Raw genomic sequence first — 15,763 nt, forward strand, 5'->3', positions numbered from 1 at the left:
ACCAAATTTGAATTTGTCAAAAAAAAAAAAAAAACCCCAAATTTGAAGAGTATTTAATGCTAAAGATTAAAACAAGTAAATTAATCTAAGGTCCATATGGCTCGGCCGAAACCAGAACATCTCATGAAACTCAGCCCAGGCCCAATATAAAACTCAAATAAAACCCCTGCTCCCCCAACCAGAACGGTCTGTCTGTCTCTCTCTCTCTCTCTCTCTCTCTCACTCGGACAATGGCGGGAAAGCAAGTCGCCGGCGACGGCTTATCGGCGAACCTCGCCGGAATGTCGAAGAACCAGCTCTACGACATAATGTCTCAGATGAAGGTCAGCCATTCCCTTTATAGATATATCTCTCTCTGATTTTCTCGAACTGAATTTTCTTTTCTCGTCCCTCCTTTTCCCTCGCTTACTTTCGAAACTTTCTTTTCCTCCAAACACTACCTAGTATCTATACAAGTGGGATTAGTGTAATGTGTTTGTTTTTGTGTTGTCGCTTCTCTTATTACAGACTCTGATCGAACAGAACCAGCAGCAAGCGAGGCAGATCCTCATCCAGAACCCGCTCTTGACCAAAGCCCTTTTTCATGTACTAATTTTTAGGGTTTTAAAAATGTGTTACTATTTATTTATTTTCTTCGAACTGCTGTAAAATTCGGTGTTTTCTTCATTGATTATATGCTTCTTGCAATTAGGGTTTTAGTGTGTCTTATTGTTTCTTTTTGGTTTGACGAGTCGAATTTATTTAAATAGAGACTAGAAAGTTGAATAGTTTTGTAGAAATGTGTGAGATATTTCGTTGCCTTTGAGCAAATTTTGGGAAGTTAATTCTCTTGAACAATTATATATATTTTCTGTTTTGCATAATGTAGGCAGTGCTTGAGTAGAAGTTGAAAACTTTCTTTTGAAAGACAAATTGTGTTTTTTTCCAAATTAAATATAGAGAATAATTGCATTGATATTCTTGTCCTAGAACCATCTAATTTTGTAAAAAAAAAGAAGAATATCAATTGGTGGTTTTGTCTTAGTATAAGAAATGATCCTAAAATGGTGATTCTGAGAAAAGACTACCATACCAAAATACCACTTGAAAACTTCATTATTTAACCAGCTTCGTAGCCAAGTGGTACCTCTCTACTTTGAACAGTGGAGGTCTTTGGTTCCACCAACATGAGGGAAGGGATCGGGAAGGGGGAGGGCTGCCCCGATTCTGGCCATTTGATTTATAGGAAAAGAAGAGGTCCATATTTTTTAGATTAGTTATAATATATTGTTACTGTTGCATTCCTTAGATGTCTTCTAACATATTCTTACTGATGTGCAATACATATATTTTAAGTGTCATAGGCTATGTTGCTTTCTTGGCCTACATTTGCTTCCTTTTGTTCCACCTAACACTTTTATATTGTCGCGAACTATGGGTGATGGCTGTTTTATCTCTTAGACAGTTAGGCAGTGTCCAAGTATGTGTCAATTTCAAAAATGGTTTGCCTTGTACTGATCAGTCCTTGGACTTCTAATTTAAAGAAATCGATAATGAATATTTTGAAAAAGGAAAAAAAAAAAAATAGTGAATAGTATATTAGGAAAAATAGATAAATAAATGAATGTGTTTGTGTGTGTGAATATCAAGAGCATGCGAACATTAGCAAATAACAAGTGTCAAAAAAAAAAAAAAAAAACTCCAGTGACAATTTGTTAAGACTGTTTCTGCCAACTTATTTGTATTTTCTTTTTCCCTGCCCTTGTAATACCAACTTATCCAAACTTATTGATCAGACTTGATGTTTCTTATAGACTTTAAGAAATTGAACTTGTTAATTTATATATGTTGGATTTGTAAAATTTTCCTTTACTGATAAGTAAAAACTTGATTTTGAATGTGAATAAAAAGACAGTAAAGCTGTAGCCAAGTGGCGTTTAGGTGCATAGATGTATGCCCATGGTAAATATAACTTAGGTGTATCACCAAAGTGTGGTTTTGACAACAGTTTGGGTGCCCTAGCTGGTCTTTTGTTGTTGTGCGTGTTACATAGGATATGAAGTGTTTGATTGAGGTCTCCCTGTAGCTCAATATTGAAAGAAGAAGAAAGAAAAAGGAAAGTTTTAGAGTCTAACCAAAGTTTTCTAGGAGTCCCAGCTGGGGAGATTTCGAAGTTCCACTGGTAAAACAGAAATAACATGCTGAAAACCTCAATAACCAAAGTTATTTAGTTCTATTTACAGGACTTGCTGATTTTAGATACTCACGGAGAAAATGGGCTTGCTTATAATAAGTAAGATGAAACTGATGCATAATTGGAAAGAACTTCCTCCAAGCTTTCATCTAGCAAGACAAAGCTTCCTCCAAGCTTTTATATAAACTTTTTGATGAAAAAGTAGTGATAAAGAATTTAAGGGTTTATGTTTGTATGACCATCTTGCAGACCTCTAATTTTGCCTTTCTTTTGCAATTGCTGAGCATTATGTCAATAACTGATTGGTAACAGACAGTATAAATTGCATTTATGTTTATTTAAGGGATTCTCTTCAGTCTGTGATCATTTCGTATCTCTGAAATTTTGGTCTGTCATAGTTCTGTTAGCGTTGAGATTAACAATTTGGTTTTGTAATCTTGAGATACTTTTAATGTCTGCAAATGATGCAAGGCAACTCTAGCATTATTTATCTAAGAATCATCTTAATTTTAGTTAGAATTTTGTTTAAAGTCTAATGGTCCATGGAAATCAATTTTATTTTTCTTGATGTATGACCCATGCAAGTTAATGGTGATCTATGCTTTAGTCAGTTATGTAATTCATTTAGCTTTTTGTGAGGAATTATAGCATATTATCTTCAACTGCTTCTTTGACTGTTGAGTATGTTATTTCACCAGGCACAAATTATGCTTGGAATGGTTCAGCCCCCTCAAGCGGTATGCTAAGTTTCAGTTTGGAATGCCTCTGTGAATTTTAGTGCATTTATGTAAATGCTAAGTTTCAGTTTGTGTTTAGATTCCAACCATCCAGCCACCAGTATCGCCACATCCTCAACAAGCAGCACAGCCAATTCAACCATCAAATATGCAGGCTGCTAACTCGTCGTCAAGTCAAGTGGGTATGCAGGACCAAACAGGTGCATCTCAGAATCCTCCTACAAGAAAGCAACACCAGAACCAAGCTGTGATGCCTGTCTCATCTGCTGCCGTTCCTGCACTAAATATTCAGTCTCAGCCCATGTCTTCACATCCCCCGCAGATGCCACAACCACCTAAGGGACATGTGAATCCCCAAATCCCCTCTCTGTCCCTTCCACAATCATCACAACTTCCAAATGTCCCTTCAATGCCTATGTATTCTTCTTCACAACCACCTCCACTTCAGCAGCCACAGATGCCACCTGCTTCCACTCAGTTGCAACAGCCACTGCAGACGACTGGAATTCCTCATATGCCACTGCAACCACCATTGCCGCCACAACCTAGACTACCTTCAGTTCCAGCTTACCATCATCAGTATCCCCCACAGCTGGGGCCGAATATGGGTTTCCAACATCCTGGTGCTTCTCAGCATCTTTCACAGCCCATTTTTCATGTAAGCTGAAGATTATATTGTTCACAAGTTATTACTGATTGTTTTACATATTAGCTTGTTTACAATTATTTTCTATATCAATAAATTGTTCAGCCAGGTAGCAAACCTCCTGGTAGCATTGGGCCTTCATTTCCGCAGGGGCAGCCACCCATGCCAAATCAGCCACTACCTCAGTCACTGTATCAGGTATGTATGTGCTTTTAGTCATTGGATCCCAACATTGTCGTACCACACGTTCTTACAGGAATGGTTAGTCTTGATTAGCACATGTATCTATTGTTTTCATTAGGCTTTCTGATGGACATAACAACTCTACTTGGCTTGTCTGATTGAAGCATACCTTAGTCAGCCTGTTAGGGCCTGGCTTGTGCTGCTATCAGAGTTGATGTCCCTTACCATCTAGATCTAAGTGCTCATTATTAGGTGTAGGGATATTTTTTAGTTGGTGATGTCACTGTTACAAAAAAACTTGGATAGCTAGTAAACTTTTTATGTCAAAGTAGAAATATGTAGGTTCCTTTGTTTCATCAAATATTTATGCAACTTTGTGAATGGGAGGTGTTGGCTGCGAGATTATTCAGAGTAGAAATAACCATTGTGATTGATGTTTTCTTGTTTGGTCAACTAGCAATTATTTTCGTCTAATTTTTAAAGATGGGAGATTGAGGAAGAGTTTTGCATACTCATCATTGAGCTTGAACAAGCTGCGGTTCTCACTTAAATAGTTTATCACAAACATACATCAATGAAAAGATGGTAACCTACCATCAGGTATCGTCCATACTGATACATCAACTGTACAAATAGTCAGCCTAATCAGATGTTGTTCAGTTATGTTCTTTCCTTGCTGTTTACCTTGAAAAACTTTTTTTTTTTTTTTTTTTCTTTTTTTATTTGTAAGACTTGAACAACTTTTTGGTTTTACCAAACCATGGCATATTTTCGTATAACTAAGATGAAGGTCTTAAAGCTTGGATAAATCATTGACATTGATGAACTTCAACATAATCAACTGTTATAAAAGAAAATTGGCAAATATGGCTTCGTAGTTTTTTCGGTGTTCTAATTTTTGCATAACCTAATGCCTACTTTTGCTAACCATCAATATAGGGAATTGCCATTATTTAAGCATTGAATAGCAGATGCAACATGCTTGCACTTAGAATTCTTAAACTTCATCTTAAGTTATGCAACAAATGGGTCCTTGTGATATGGTTTCTACAATTTGGGCAAGATTTTGCTAACATTATCCACCTTTTTTCTCCTCAGGCGGCAGGTCAACATATGGGGACAGAGTTCAGCAATCAAGGTGGAAGTTCTATGCAAGTGGATAGAGGATCTCCCTGGATGTCTGGTCCACCCGAGAATTCTACAGTAACACAGCATTCGGGTCTTCCAGGACCTCCACCAATAGTCCCTAGCCAGATGGGTCCTGGCAATCAGCTGCCTCGCTCCCAACCGGTAATTTATCTGCAACTCTTTAAATTTCGTATCAACTAGATCATTTGTTAATAGCTTGAGATCAACTCTGATTCTTGTGCTGATCACGCAGTTGACACCGGAGATGGAGAAGGCGCTACTTCAACAAGTCATGAGCCTCACTCCAGAACAGATTAATCTCCTGCCTCCAGAGCAAAGGAATCAAGTGCTTCAACTACAGCAGATACTGCGACAATGAAACGGTGACGAAATTTGATTTTATTGGAAGGGAAGCAGGGCAGCATCAAGAATTCAATGTCATTTTGTCATCTGACTATCAATTGGCTGCAGTGAAGAAATTATACAGAAGTTGATACAAAATCCTTTCCACAACTAAGTTAGAGTTCATTATTGTGCAATATGTTTCTTTAGCTTATGCTATATATCTGCGCCTTTGCATTTAGGAGTTTTTGTTATTTGGCATTGCATTGCTTTGCATCTTTTATAGTGTCCGCTTGTTTTGTGGCTCAACTATATCGTATATCGTAGATGGTTCTAGTTCACAGCAAATATGTGAACGTGGTTCTTATTAAGTCTCTCTCTCTCCAATATATTGATTTTTCTGGTGAATCTAAGGATCATGATGTAAGGCCTGATGGCTTTGGGAGTAGGCGTGGGCCCGGGTACGGAGTGGTATTCTCCTATTGTAATTATGGATTAATTTTATCTCTCTTCCATCCTCTAAAAGTTCATGTGACTTGATCTTTTACGGTACTTGGTGCATGAAAATGGGTGTTTGGCACATCAGCTTTTTAGAAGATGAAATGGGAATAAAAGGATGGAGTATAAAATTAGATAGAATGACTTCTTTTGAGCTACATTCTACTTTGAACGTTGGTCAGGCAAGTACACAGCATGAGGGATGATGCTGGACTGGACACAGACCGGTTATGAAATCGATTTCCAATGAGTTGCACATGATTAAGCCCTGCCACGTCAATTAACATAGCACTCACAAACAAACTAGTTTGTGAAGGAACCTAACGCATAAAATTTTAAAAAATTACAATAAATCCTCTCCATTAGGATTTTCTGTAAAATCCTAATGGAAGAAGAAAAATGATATATATATATAATAATAATAATAATAATAATAATAATAAAATGATCCACGGATATGTTGTGACCCACTTTGCATTGACAAAGGATATTGCCTTGTAAATTTTGTTATTTCTAGCCATCCAAATGATATTGTAGCAAAAAATTGGAAAAGGTGTATGAATTCAACTGCAATGTTCAGGGTTTTGAAGGTCTGATGATGATTTTTATCCAATCGAGAACGTTTAGATCAAAACAGCTTAGGGTATCCAAAGGTCAAGGAGACATCCGCCTAGCTACTCTTAACAAAATAACATGCGAGTAAGATGCGTTCATAAGTTTCAATGCATGAAATAAACTGAGGTCTATTCTATTAAAGTGATTTGAAATAATGTGAAGGTGATGTATCAAGAAGGGCACCACCGCCATGAGAGACGATTGCGTCGGCTATTGAGAACCATACAGCAAAATCAATCGTAAAAGCCAATTGAAAAGGTAACAATCCATCCAAGGGTAATGAGTATAATAAATAAATGTAAAAAGTAGCATTAATTGCCTCTTATTACATTATAAATCATGTATCCAATTCTACATACAAGTATAATAAAATTATGAGTGCCTTCATAAGTCGCACCGAAAGAATTCCCTCACTAATATTCTTCCAATTCTGTCAAATCCCCTTCAAAATTTTATGCAAAGATATTGAATGAAGTCAATAGTTCAAGTTACAATACTTATCACATCACAGAATAATCGAGAGAAAAATGCTACGTTTTCTTTCAAGTGCTTACTTCCTTGTATGACAGTAAAAATCACCATTGATATACCATATAACTCATCAAAAATTCAATGGTCATTTTTACTACCACATCAGCAAATGAGCACTTAGAGCTCATGTGAAAGTACATGCAGCATTTCTCATAAGCGAGAGAGAGAACAACCCTGCGGTTGTGACGACTACAACCGAAATAGTTGTCATTTTGCACTTTATTACCACCAGAATACATAAACTAGATGTAATTGTCAGAATGCTTTGTATTACAAAGGCACTATACATTGACAACTTTGAAGTTGTGAAGCAATTCGGGCTAAAAAAATTAAGCTTGTCCGATGAATGGCAGACTCACAATAAACAGACCTGGTAAAATCTGCTAACCAAGCTTTCACCAGAGCTAAAACCAGCAACATAAAAAATGATCTTACAAGACCAGTTTGCTGTTGTAGAGGATGGGGTATTGCACGTGGCATACTGCATGAATAAAACCTTTCCCTTTGGAGCAACTCGCTAGGTCAAAACTTCATTAAGAATGAAATGTTAATGAGTTCGAGGACTTTCACCTTCATCCATGCATATGAGAACTAAGGAAGAAAAATCATCCATGCTCTGGTCCAGGCCATCCATGCCAAATCACCTGCTGGGGAAGATCAGAAGCGTTTATTCAACAATAAGCAATGCTTGCCACGGCCAACAAGGTAGTCAGATTATTCATACAAAAAGATCAGAGGTCAGAAATACAAGCACAACAATGATTTACTGGACATGTTAAGTACCAAAATTGCACCCAAACTGGATCACATCAACTGGTAGTGACTTTTTTATCTGCACATTAAATATAGAACAAACATAGCCTAGAAGACGTCCCTCTATTCTTAAGTGGAGAAGTAAATATACACCCTCGACGCTATTGATGAAAATTCCAAAATTTAAAATTCAAAAGTAATCCAAATTATTTTTCTGGATATGGATCACAGAGTGATCATATGGATCAGAAAAGAAAATTGCAATTATTTCATACATGGCCTAGGAGATTTCTTTTTTTTTTTTTTTTTTGATAAGTAAAAGGATGTTTTATTAAAAGCGTAAGGCGCCTTTACGTACACTGGAAGTATACAAGTGGAAACGCCTAACTAGAAAAAGAAAAGAGAAAGTCGAAGCTCACCCACAAAAGAACCCCAACAAACCCACCCAAAAACCCTCGAAAACAAATACCCAAAGAAGCCCAAAGCCCTCAAAACCCACACGAATCGGTACATCACAAGCTATGAATACACCAAAAAGAAGTAAACATACCCCAGATACTAGCAACAAGAAATTAAAAATTCAATAGAAACCTGGAAAGTGATCAGTAATGATTACCTGACTTGGACAAACGCAACGACAGGACTGCCAACCAAATCACTTCCTCGAAAGATTGAATATGTCAGTCATTCTTGGTCAAAGGATGATGGTCAATTCCAATGCTTGATATATTATTATCTTCATCCTCTTCCCAATCAGAGTCTTCATCATCGGCCTCTTCCCAATCAGTGTCTTCATCATCATCTTCACCATCAGAATTCATGCATGAAGCCTCATCCTCACTCTGCAGAAGAGAAGAAGTAATTGTTCTCAGAATATATATTTTTCACTTGTTAAGAGAAATGAGATCATAAACAATCCTACAGGGCAAGCTGCAGATTCCAACCCCAGACCCATCTCACCTATGAGAGACTTTTTCACTATTGTAACCAGACAAGACTATCAATCAATTAAAAGTAGGTAGTGCAGAGAAAAATATCTCACTTGGGTGATCTCTGAGACGTTATCAATCTGCTTAGAATCTTCTGGGCTCCAGGCATTCTCATCCTCTGCATCTTGAGAAACACCCTGTGGATAATCAACAAAAAGTTCAGTTGCCCTAATTCTTGATGAAACTTTCATGAACAAATAAAAAAAAAGAAAGAAATTTGTTTTTTTTTTTAAAAAAAAAAAAAAAAGAAAAGAAAAGAAAAGAAAAAAAGAGAGAGAAACAGATAAGAATGATGTTAAAAATGAATAGAGTAAAAATATTTAATATTTAAACTCCTAGAATCAACATATATCAAATCCCAGAAGAATCAAAGTTTACCAAAGCTACTTAACATTTTTCTTTGATATGTAGAGTCAAAGGCATTGCTACTAATTTCTCTAGTAATATACCTAACAGTTCTCACTTGGCTTGTTGGCATGGTTTATTTATGACAAAAGCTAAGTGAAAGGTCGCAAAGGGTGATATCAGGCCAAGGAGAGAAATAAATGCCTAAACAGTGCATAATTTTGCAACATTGATGGCATAGGCAAAGGAGAGATTTGAAAACCAACACACCAACATAGTGAACACAAAAAATAATTTAAGCATATAATTGCAATAATTGCAACCATGCAAAATATTCACAGAAGGGTTAAGAAACATATGCTCTGTTAACATTAGGGAATCACAAAACCCCCCCTTTATAGCACGGTGGAGGGTGAGGTCGTGAGTTCAAGTCTCACCGAGTGTGTAACTCACAAATAATAATAAAAAATAAAAAAAATAAAAAACATTAGGAAATCACATAGCCTCCTTCAAGATGAAAGCTTATTATTTATGTTTTAGAAAGCTCAACCAAATTCTTTTCGGAGTATGTTTGGGATTGTGTTCAGAAATAGAGTTTTTAAAGTAAAAAATATATTTTTAGAAAAATATTCATTTTTAAGCTTTTTCCAAAAGTGCGTTTTAGCCCTTTTAAAACTAAAAAAATCAAAGAAGATAGCTTCATTTTTGAAAAATTTAACAAACAAATTAGCTTTTTGTTTGACACAACTTTTTAGTTACTAAAAGTACTTTTTAAGCTCCCTAACGCAATTACAAACAAACTCTTAAATATTAATCCCACATGGTTCGCACAACTATCAATCCTGCATATTGTCGGACCCAAGAATAGAGGCCAATGGACCTTCATTTACTCAAAAACCTTTTTTGTTATAAGTCCTTTGACCTCAAGGGAGGGGAGAGAGGAGATTCAAACTAGTGACCTCTGCTTCATAAAAGGTGGTTCACAGCTGATTGAGCTACCCCTTGGATATAAAGAGATTTTAAAAAGTTAAAGGGAAAACTTTTCAACAGTTTAGATCAGTTAACCCTTATATCTATTTTGGATAAGTCAGTTAACCCTTATATATACTTTAAAAAGATTTCAAACTATCATCAAATAATTATTTTGGCGGTCTATGAAAATTAGTCATTTACAAAATGAATCAAGCACAAAGAAGTCTTATAATTTGACTTAACTTGAATTACTCATGTAAATAACAGACATAAATATGATATATATTCCTACACACACAGCAAATCAGATCTTACTTCAGCAAAATCATACAGGCAGGAAGGAGAAACCATATTAGTGGGAGTCGAGATATGCAAAACCAAGGTTTCACAAATTTAATGAATAGACGGAAAGAATTAAGTGACAGAAACAAGAGTATAAGTTTTTATATACAGAAGTGGGGTGGGGGGGGAGAATAAAACTATACTTACAAGTTCTTTTTTCATTTGCTCTATGTTTTTCTCCAATTCAGATATGTGCTGACTAAGAGCCTGCACAGTAATTTGACATGAATGCAACATTAAGGACATATCCAGAATTGGAAATAGCAAAATACTGTGCATTTTCATAACAAAATGGAGACATAAATGATGGAACCTCATGACGTTGCATGGCCACTGAACGCTTTAGTGCCTTTGCCTTTGTTAACAAGTTTCTTGGCCTTATGCTAATAGGCCGTCGATAATTCTTTCCACGATAATAAATAAGAGCATAGCCTTTAGGGACTCTTTCTATTGCCACTAGTATTCCACCACTCTCATATTGCAATAACCTTGCTGTGTCTTCGACAAAAGCAAGGGTCTTTTGTTTAGAAATTAGTTTCACAAGTTCTCTATGCTTCCAATGCAAATGCATATTCTCAATGACGCCATCAAAAACACCACGAATGCCTGATCCATACAATTCAGACCATAAGTGTTTGAGCTCAGAATATGAAATTCACTAAATAAAATGAGAAACACCCACCAACAGGCAAGTAGGCCTTCATTCTTAAACCAACCCTGCGAAACATAACCCGTTCCTCATCAGTGATTGTTTCCTGGTCAGGATCAGGACCAGCAGGAAGCATTGATGCTTCAATTTTAGATAAGAGTCTTTCTGCTCTAAGCTTTTTGGCTTGGGCCTGTCAATGCAACAAAGAACCAAAATTAAACAAAAATTAAAGAAAAACAAAAACATGGCAAATGACACTTTAATCCTTGAGCTATTAATCAAATTGTGACACAAAATTTAAACTTAGAAGATCTTTATTTGGGAAAATAGACTACACTAATTAAATATTCTTTCTCAAGGGACCAGAGGAATATTTCCAAAATGTGAAGTGGAATGAGAAAGGGACCAGAGGAATATTTCTCCAATTGCAAGCAAACTAAAATTAAGCGCACATTCTACACATAGCCTATTTCTGTTTTCGATATTTGGTTCCTTTAGGAAAGCAACTGGATTTATTAGGCTCAAGATAATGCAAATACTTTTCACGCATTTAATTTTCAGATACACACACCCCCACACAGAGAACAACTTACAACTACTAATTTATGTTCAATTCGTTTCACAAGCCTAGCACTCTTAGCTTTGGAAGCTTCTTCAATCATCTTCTCACGTTCTCCAGCAGATATATCTCTTCCCCAACGGGCTTGAGCCTCATAAAACTCAGCCAAAGTGCCAGCAAGTGCCTGCCCTTCATCTTCACCTGCTTGAGTTACATCCAGTGCTCCATGCTGCACTTTGTTTTCCACTTCTTCACCTGTTTGAGCTACATCCACTGCTCCACACTGCACTTTCTCTTCCACATCTTGACTCTGTTTTGTCAATTCTTGTCTTTCAGCCAAAGCAGTGGCTACACTTGTTGGAAGTACCTGTCTTTCATCTTCACCTGATTGAGCTGCATCCACCACTCTGCACCGCACTTCCTCTTCTACATCTTGGATCCGTTTAGCCAATTCCTGTCTTTCAGTCAAAGCGGTAGCTACACTTGGTGGGAGAAAGTCCTTCCCACGGTATATGACAATGTAATATTTGTTTCTAAGCAGTAATACCCCTCCAGTTAAATTCTGCACGATAGGTGCAACTTAAAATTAGTCTGCTTAGTTGTTATTAGGAAAATACATCATTAATGTCCTGAACAAGATAAGCACAGAAACACACCTTTATCTCCTCAGCCATCAGTTTGTTATTTGTATTCTGGATACCTCGTTTAACAGCAATCTTCGCCACTACGCTTTTCTCCCAAAGTTTAATAATAGCAGATGCCAACCCCTGATGGTTTCTATTTCTCCCTTCATAAGGGATTCAGAAAAAAAAAATAAATAAATAAATAATTAGTGTCATAAATAGACATATAAACATAAATAAAAGTACCCATAGAAGGTGAAAATACCAAGCGCAAAATGACAGGGAAGTGATTTAGCAAGTTTCCTAAGATTAGTCATCTCTGCATTGGTCAGTCGTGATCGCATTCCAGTAGGAAGAAGCCTGAAAGGTGTTTTATAACCAGGAATCTTTTGAGGAAGTAAATCCGCATCAACAGGAAGTACTCCTGTACCCCACCATTCAACAAAACGAGGACCTAAACCATCTAGTAGACTGTTGTACTCAGCTTCTGCCTCTGTCATGCTCACAGGACGGTATGGATTTCTCAAAGCTGGCTCACTCTTTTCCAGACTTGGAGTTGCACCACTGTCACTTGTTGTTGTGGAACTGTCAGCAGAAGAAACATCTGGAACAAAAAGAGCATCACCTTCCCTAACATCAGGCTGGTGTCTAGAAGGCCCTTTGTAATTACTCCCCCGGTACACCACCATGACACTCCCTGACTTCCATATAACTAACCCTCCTGTTCGTCGCTGGCCATCACTACAAGCAGTCAGTTTACATAGTCCCCAATTTTTTTCAATTATATGACTTTCACATATAATAAGAAAATGAAATAACAGCATATACCAGACAGCTACCAGATTTCAATTTATGAGATGACCGCTAGTAGAAGAACTAATAGCATCAATGTAAGACCTCAAAATCCCAAGAGACAAGTCAAGGTACCAAAGGATGTGAGATATTCAAATTTCTGAAACAGATAGATAGAGAGTATTACTATCTCTCAAAGAGATGCTTCTTCCCTCTACAGCGCTTTTTGATTCACAATGAGAAAATTAGCGTAACTGTTATATCCAAAGTTGTCAACAATCCTACAACATACTAACAACTTATTAAATGTTCCCCAGATTCTTATTTCATCATCTAGACCTACATTTTTGAAAACTTGGTGTCACCATGATGTGCCTTGGGCAACAAGGATGCATAATGAAAGTAGGATCTTTCTCAAGGGTACCTCTAAGGCATAATTCTTGAAATCCCAACCATAATCTTTAGTTAAACATTCCAAATTTTGCCACCTTAACGTTCACCATCTCAGCAAGAACCTTGATTTTTCCTTTATTGTGTTTCTTTTATAGTTATGTTAAACAACAATCAGGTATCTATAATGATACACTAGATTTTCTTAGGTAACTTCACGCAGAGGTTTTAAATTCCTAATCATAAATTGACATGATTTGATTAACAACTATATCTATTTTTTTCTTCATAAATGAAGATTAATCAGAATGTCAAACTAATTTATCACACAATTCAGTCCAGTTCAGAAGCAGAAGCCGAGAAACCAAGCAATGACCAACCTCGACGATCTCGTGCGCTGTCTTCATATCGTGCGCGAGCACCTCGTGAAACTTGAGCCTCACCAGCTCCTCCTTCCTCCACTTGAAATGGATTTTCTCCAACACCTCCTTTGTGAGCCCGGCCTTGGGCACGCTGATCCTCTCTCTCACCACCATCCCCATCCCCCTCAACCTCCTCAGCTCCTCGTCCTCGATCGTCAACTCCGCCAACGTCGGCGCCTTCGCTACCACTTTCCTCTCCCTCCTCGGCCTCCCACTCTCTTCAACCTTCTCTTCCTCCCTCTCCCACGGCAAAACGTCGTCGCTTCCACCGCTCTCGTCCTCCACCAACATCAAATCCGGCCGAACCCACTCTCTCTGCAACAAATCCCCCAGCTTCTCCTCCCCAGTCACCGGCATTGCATCGTCACCATCTATCCCATCCGGTTGTTCGTCCTCCTCGCCGTCCGCTCCTAACCCTAGGTGCCGCAAACGGAGCACGATTCTCTCGATTGCGTTCTGTCCTTTGTCTCTATCCAAGTACCGAGTCGCCGCTCGGTCACCGTCGTCCTTTTTGTGGTGGGTGACTTTGCGTGGTTCGACGGGAGGGCTGGGAGAGGGCCACTTGTTGAGCCAGGGGGCGGAGTTGGCCCTGGGCTTGGCGGCCGGGGAGGGCTTGGGGTTTGCGTCGCCGCCGTGCTCAGTGGTGGAGGTGGTGGAGGAGCTTCGGAGAGAGGAGAAGGGCTTGAGAATGTGAAATGACAGATTTGGGGCCGAGGAGAAGAGGAGGTTCACAGAGTGAGTGTGGGAGTGGGAGGAGGTGAGTGGGAGTGAGCTCCTCAGTGGCAGTTCCGATAGTTTCGCCGTCGCGAAGGCCATTTCTGGTTTTCTTCGGTGAATTAAGCTTAGTGGCGTCTTGGCTCTTGATTCATTGTTTGGATGCCTGGAAAGTTGGGAGATATGAGATGTTAGAGAGGTTGGAGAGGAAGGACTCTGGAGTGGAATTCTCTGTCGGGAGGGAGAGATGAAGATAAGATAATTGTGGGAAAATTGGGATATTTTCTTTAAGTTTTGCTCTTTTTTTTTTTCTTTTTTTTTTTTTTCCCCTTCTTTTTTGCTTTTTCTTTTTTTATTCTTTGCTTATATACAGAAAACTAAGTCCAGAAACTACATTTTTATTTGATAGCTATTCTCAATTTTTTTTCTTTTTTTTTAATATGTCGTATAAGAAGGAAAATGAGAAACAAATATTTAAACTAGTAACTTCCGTTTTATAAAACGTATCTTCAGCCTATTAAACTACCTTTTGAAGATATATTAGTGGCAACTTCAACCATTTTTTATTCAAAGCTATTTACTATAAAAATAATTATATCTGTCACTCCCATTATCCATTCCCAAAAACTATGTGGCATGGTCAAGTAATACTGCTATATGGATACATCACCACATCCTCTCTCATCCTCAAAGCATATGTGACATGGTCCCTCATAGCATTTTATGTATAAATATATTATTTGTTAGTTAAGAGGTCCACGCCACACAGGCTTTAGGGAATGGGGAATGGGGTGACGAATAAAATTACTAAGCGTAGTTTTTCAAACCAAAAAACCAATCTCCATGTACCAACTGCTATAAAGGACTACCACACATAGACTGTGGGGGATATGAGCAATATATGACATTACTCTTACTATACAACTATAATTAACCAATCAAATGTTCAAAAGTTAGAGGCCTCTTGCCAGCATCATGAACAGAAATCTAAGCACCCATATAGGTCATCTCCATCAATCTCCTTTGATGACATTTGAAAAATCACTACAATTTTACAGATAGTTGTGTGAGTCCACCGCTCAGCAAGCAAAAGTTTTATGACCTAAATGTGTGCAATGTGAAGCCCCTTTTTTCTTTTGAAATTTCTCATACTAGTGCTTTACAAAACAATTATCACAATGCATGGTTTTCACAAAATGTTTGCTTATAAAATCTCATAACCGTTTTACAATTAATACATAATAATATAATCAAACTAATTTTCCCTTGCATTTTCTTTACCATATATATTATGTTACACCCCATAATATGAAGTGAGTAAAATAGTTTACAACATGCTTGTAATGTAAAATATCATTTC

General features: G+C 37.6%; 2 protein-coding genes across 3 annotated transcripts; one reads left to right on the plus strand and one right to left on the minus strand.

Moving 5' to 3' along the window:
* Positions 1-205: 205 nt before the first annotated feature.
* On the plus strand, positions 206-5,580 carry LOC132185929 (uncharacterized). The gene is made up of 7 exons (XM_059599746.1): positions 206-323; positions 508-585; positions 2,872-2,910; positions 2,990-3,568; positions 3,662-3,754; positions 4,838-5,029; positions 5,121-5,580. Exons 1-7 carry the CDS (start codon positions 231-233, stop codon positions 5,244-5,246), a joined length of 1,200 nt encoding a protein of 399 aa, XP_059455729.1. The 5' UTR covers positions 206-230; the 3' UTR covers positions 5,247-5,580.
* A 1,439-nt stretch (positions 5,581-7,019) lies between these two features.
* Positions 7,020-14,676, minus strand: LOC132183969 (CRM-domain containing factor CFM3, chloroplastic/mitochondrial). 2 transcript variants are annotated; one of them, XM_059597447.1, is made up of 10 exons: positions 13,648-14,676; positions 12,351-12,816; positions 12,119-12,249; positions 11,497-12,024; positions 10,937-11,093; positions 10,568-10,860; positions 10,402-10,461; positions 8,649-8,732; positions 8,223-8,448; positions 7,020-7,497 (listed from the first exon to the last, which is right to left on the minus strand). In XM_059597447.1, exons 1-9 carry the CDS (start codon positions 14,503-14,505, stop codon positions 8,287-8,289), a joined length of 2,739 nt encoding a protein of 912 aa, XP_059453430.1. In that variant the 5' UTR covers positions 14,506-14,676; the 3' UTR covers positions 7,020-7,497; positions 8,223-8,286. The 2 variants fall into 2 exon arrangements, with proteins under 2 accessions (XP_059453430.1, XP_059453431.1); XM_059597448.1 differs by having other exon boundaries at positions 7,020-7,500.
* Positions 14,677-15,763: the final 1,087 nt, after the last annotated feature.

This window comes from Corylus avellana, chromosome ca6 (genome assembly GCF_901000735.1).
Source record: "Corylus avellana chromosome ca6, CavTom2PMs-1.0".
NCBI classification, from domain to species: Eukaryota; Viridiplantae; Streptophyta; class Magnoliopsida; order Fagales; family Betulaceae; genus Corylus; species Corylus avellana.

What these genes read in the sequence shown, in the direction of transcription:
- LOC132185929 (XM_059599746.1), top strand. Translation starts at nt 231, where the DNA reads ATGGCGGGAAAGCAAGTCGCCGGCGACGGCTTATCGGCGAACCTCGCC. An exon ending in ACATAATGTCTCAGATGAAG is followed by an intron (nt 324 to 507) that starts GTCAGCCATTCC and finishes CTCTTATTACAG; the next exon opens with ACTCTGATCGAACAGAACCA. An exon ending in TACCTCAGTCACTGTATCAG is followed by an intron (nt 3,755 to 4,837) that starts GTATGTATGTGC and finishes TTTTCTCCTCAG; the next exon opens with GCGGCAGGTCAACATATGGG.
- LOC132183969 (XM_059597447.1), bottom strand. Translation starts at nt 14,505, where the DNA reads ATGGCCTTCGCGACGGCGAAACTATCGGAACTGCCACTGAGGAGCTCA. An exon ending in CAGCGCACGAGATCGTCGAG is followed by an intron (nt 12,817 to 13,647) that starts GTTGGTCATTGC and finishes AGTGATGGCCAG; the next exon opens with CGACGAACAGGAGGGTTAGT. An exon ending in ACGTCTCAGAGATCACCCAA is followed by an intron (nt 8,449 to 8,648) that starts GTGAGATATTTT and finishes TCTCTTCTGCAG; the next exon opens with AGTGAGGATGAGGCTTCATG.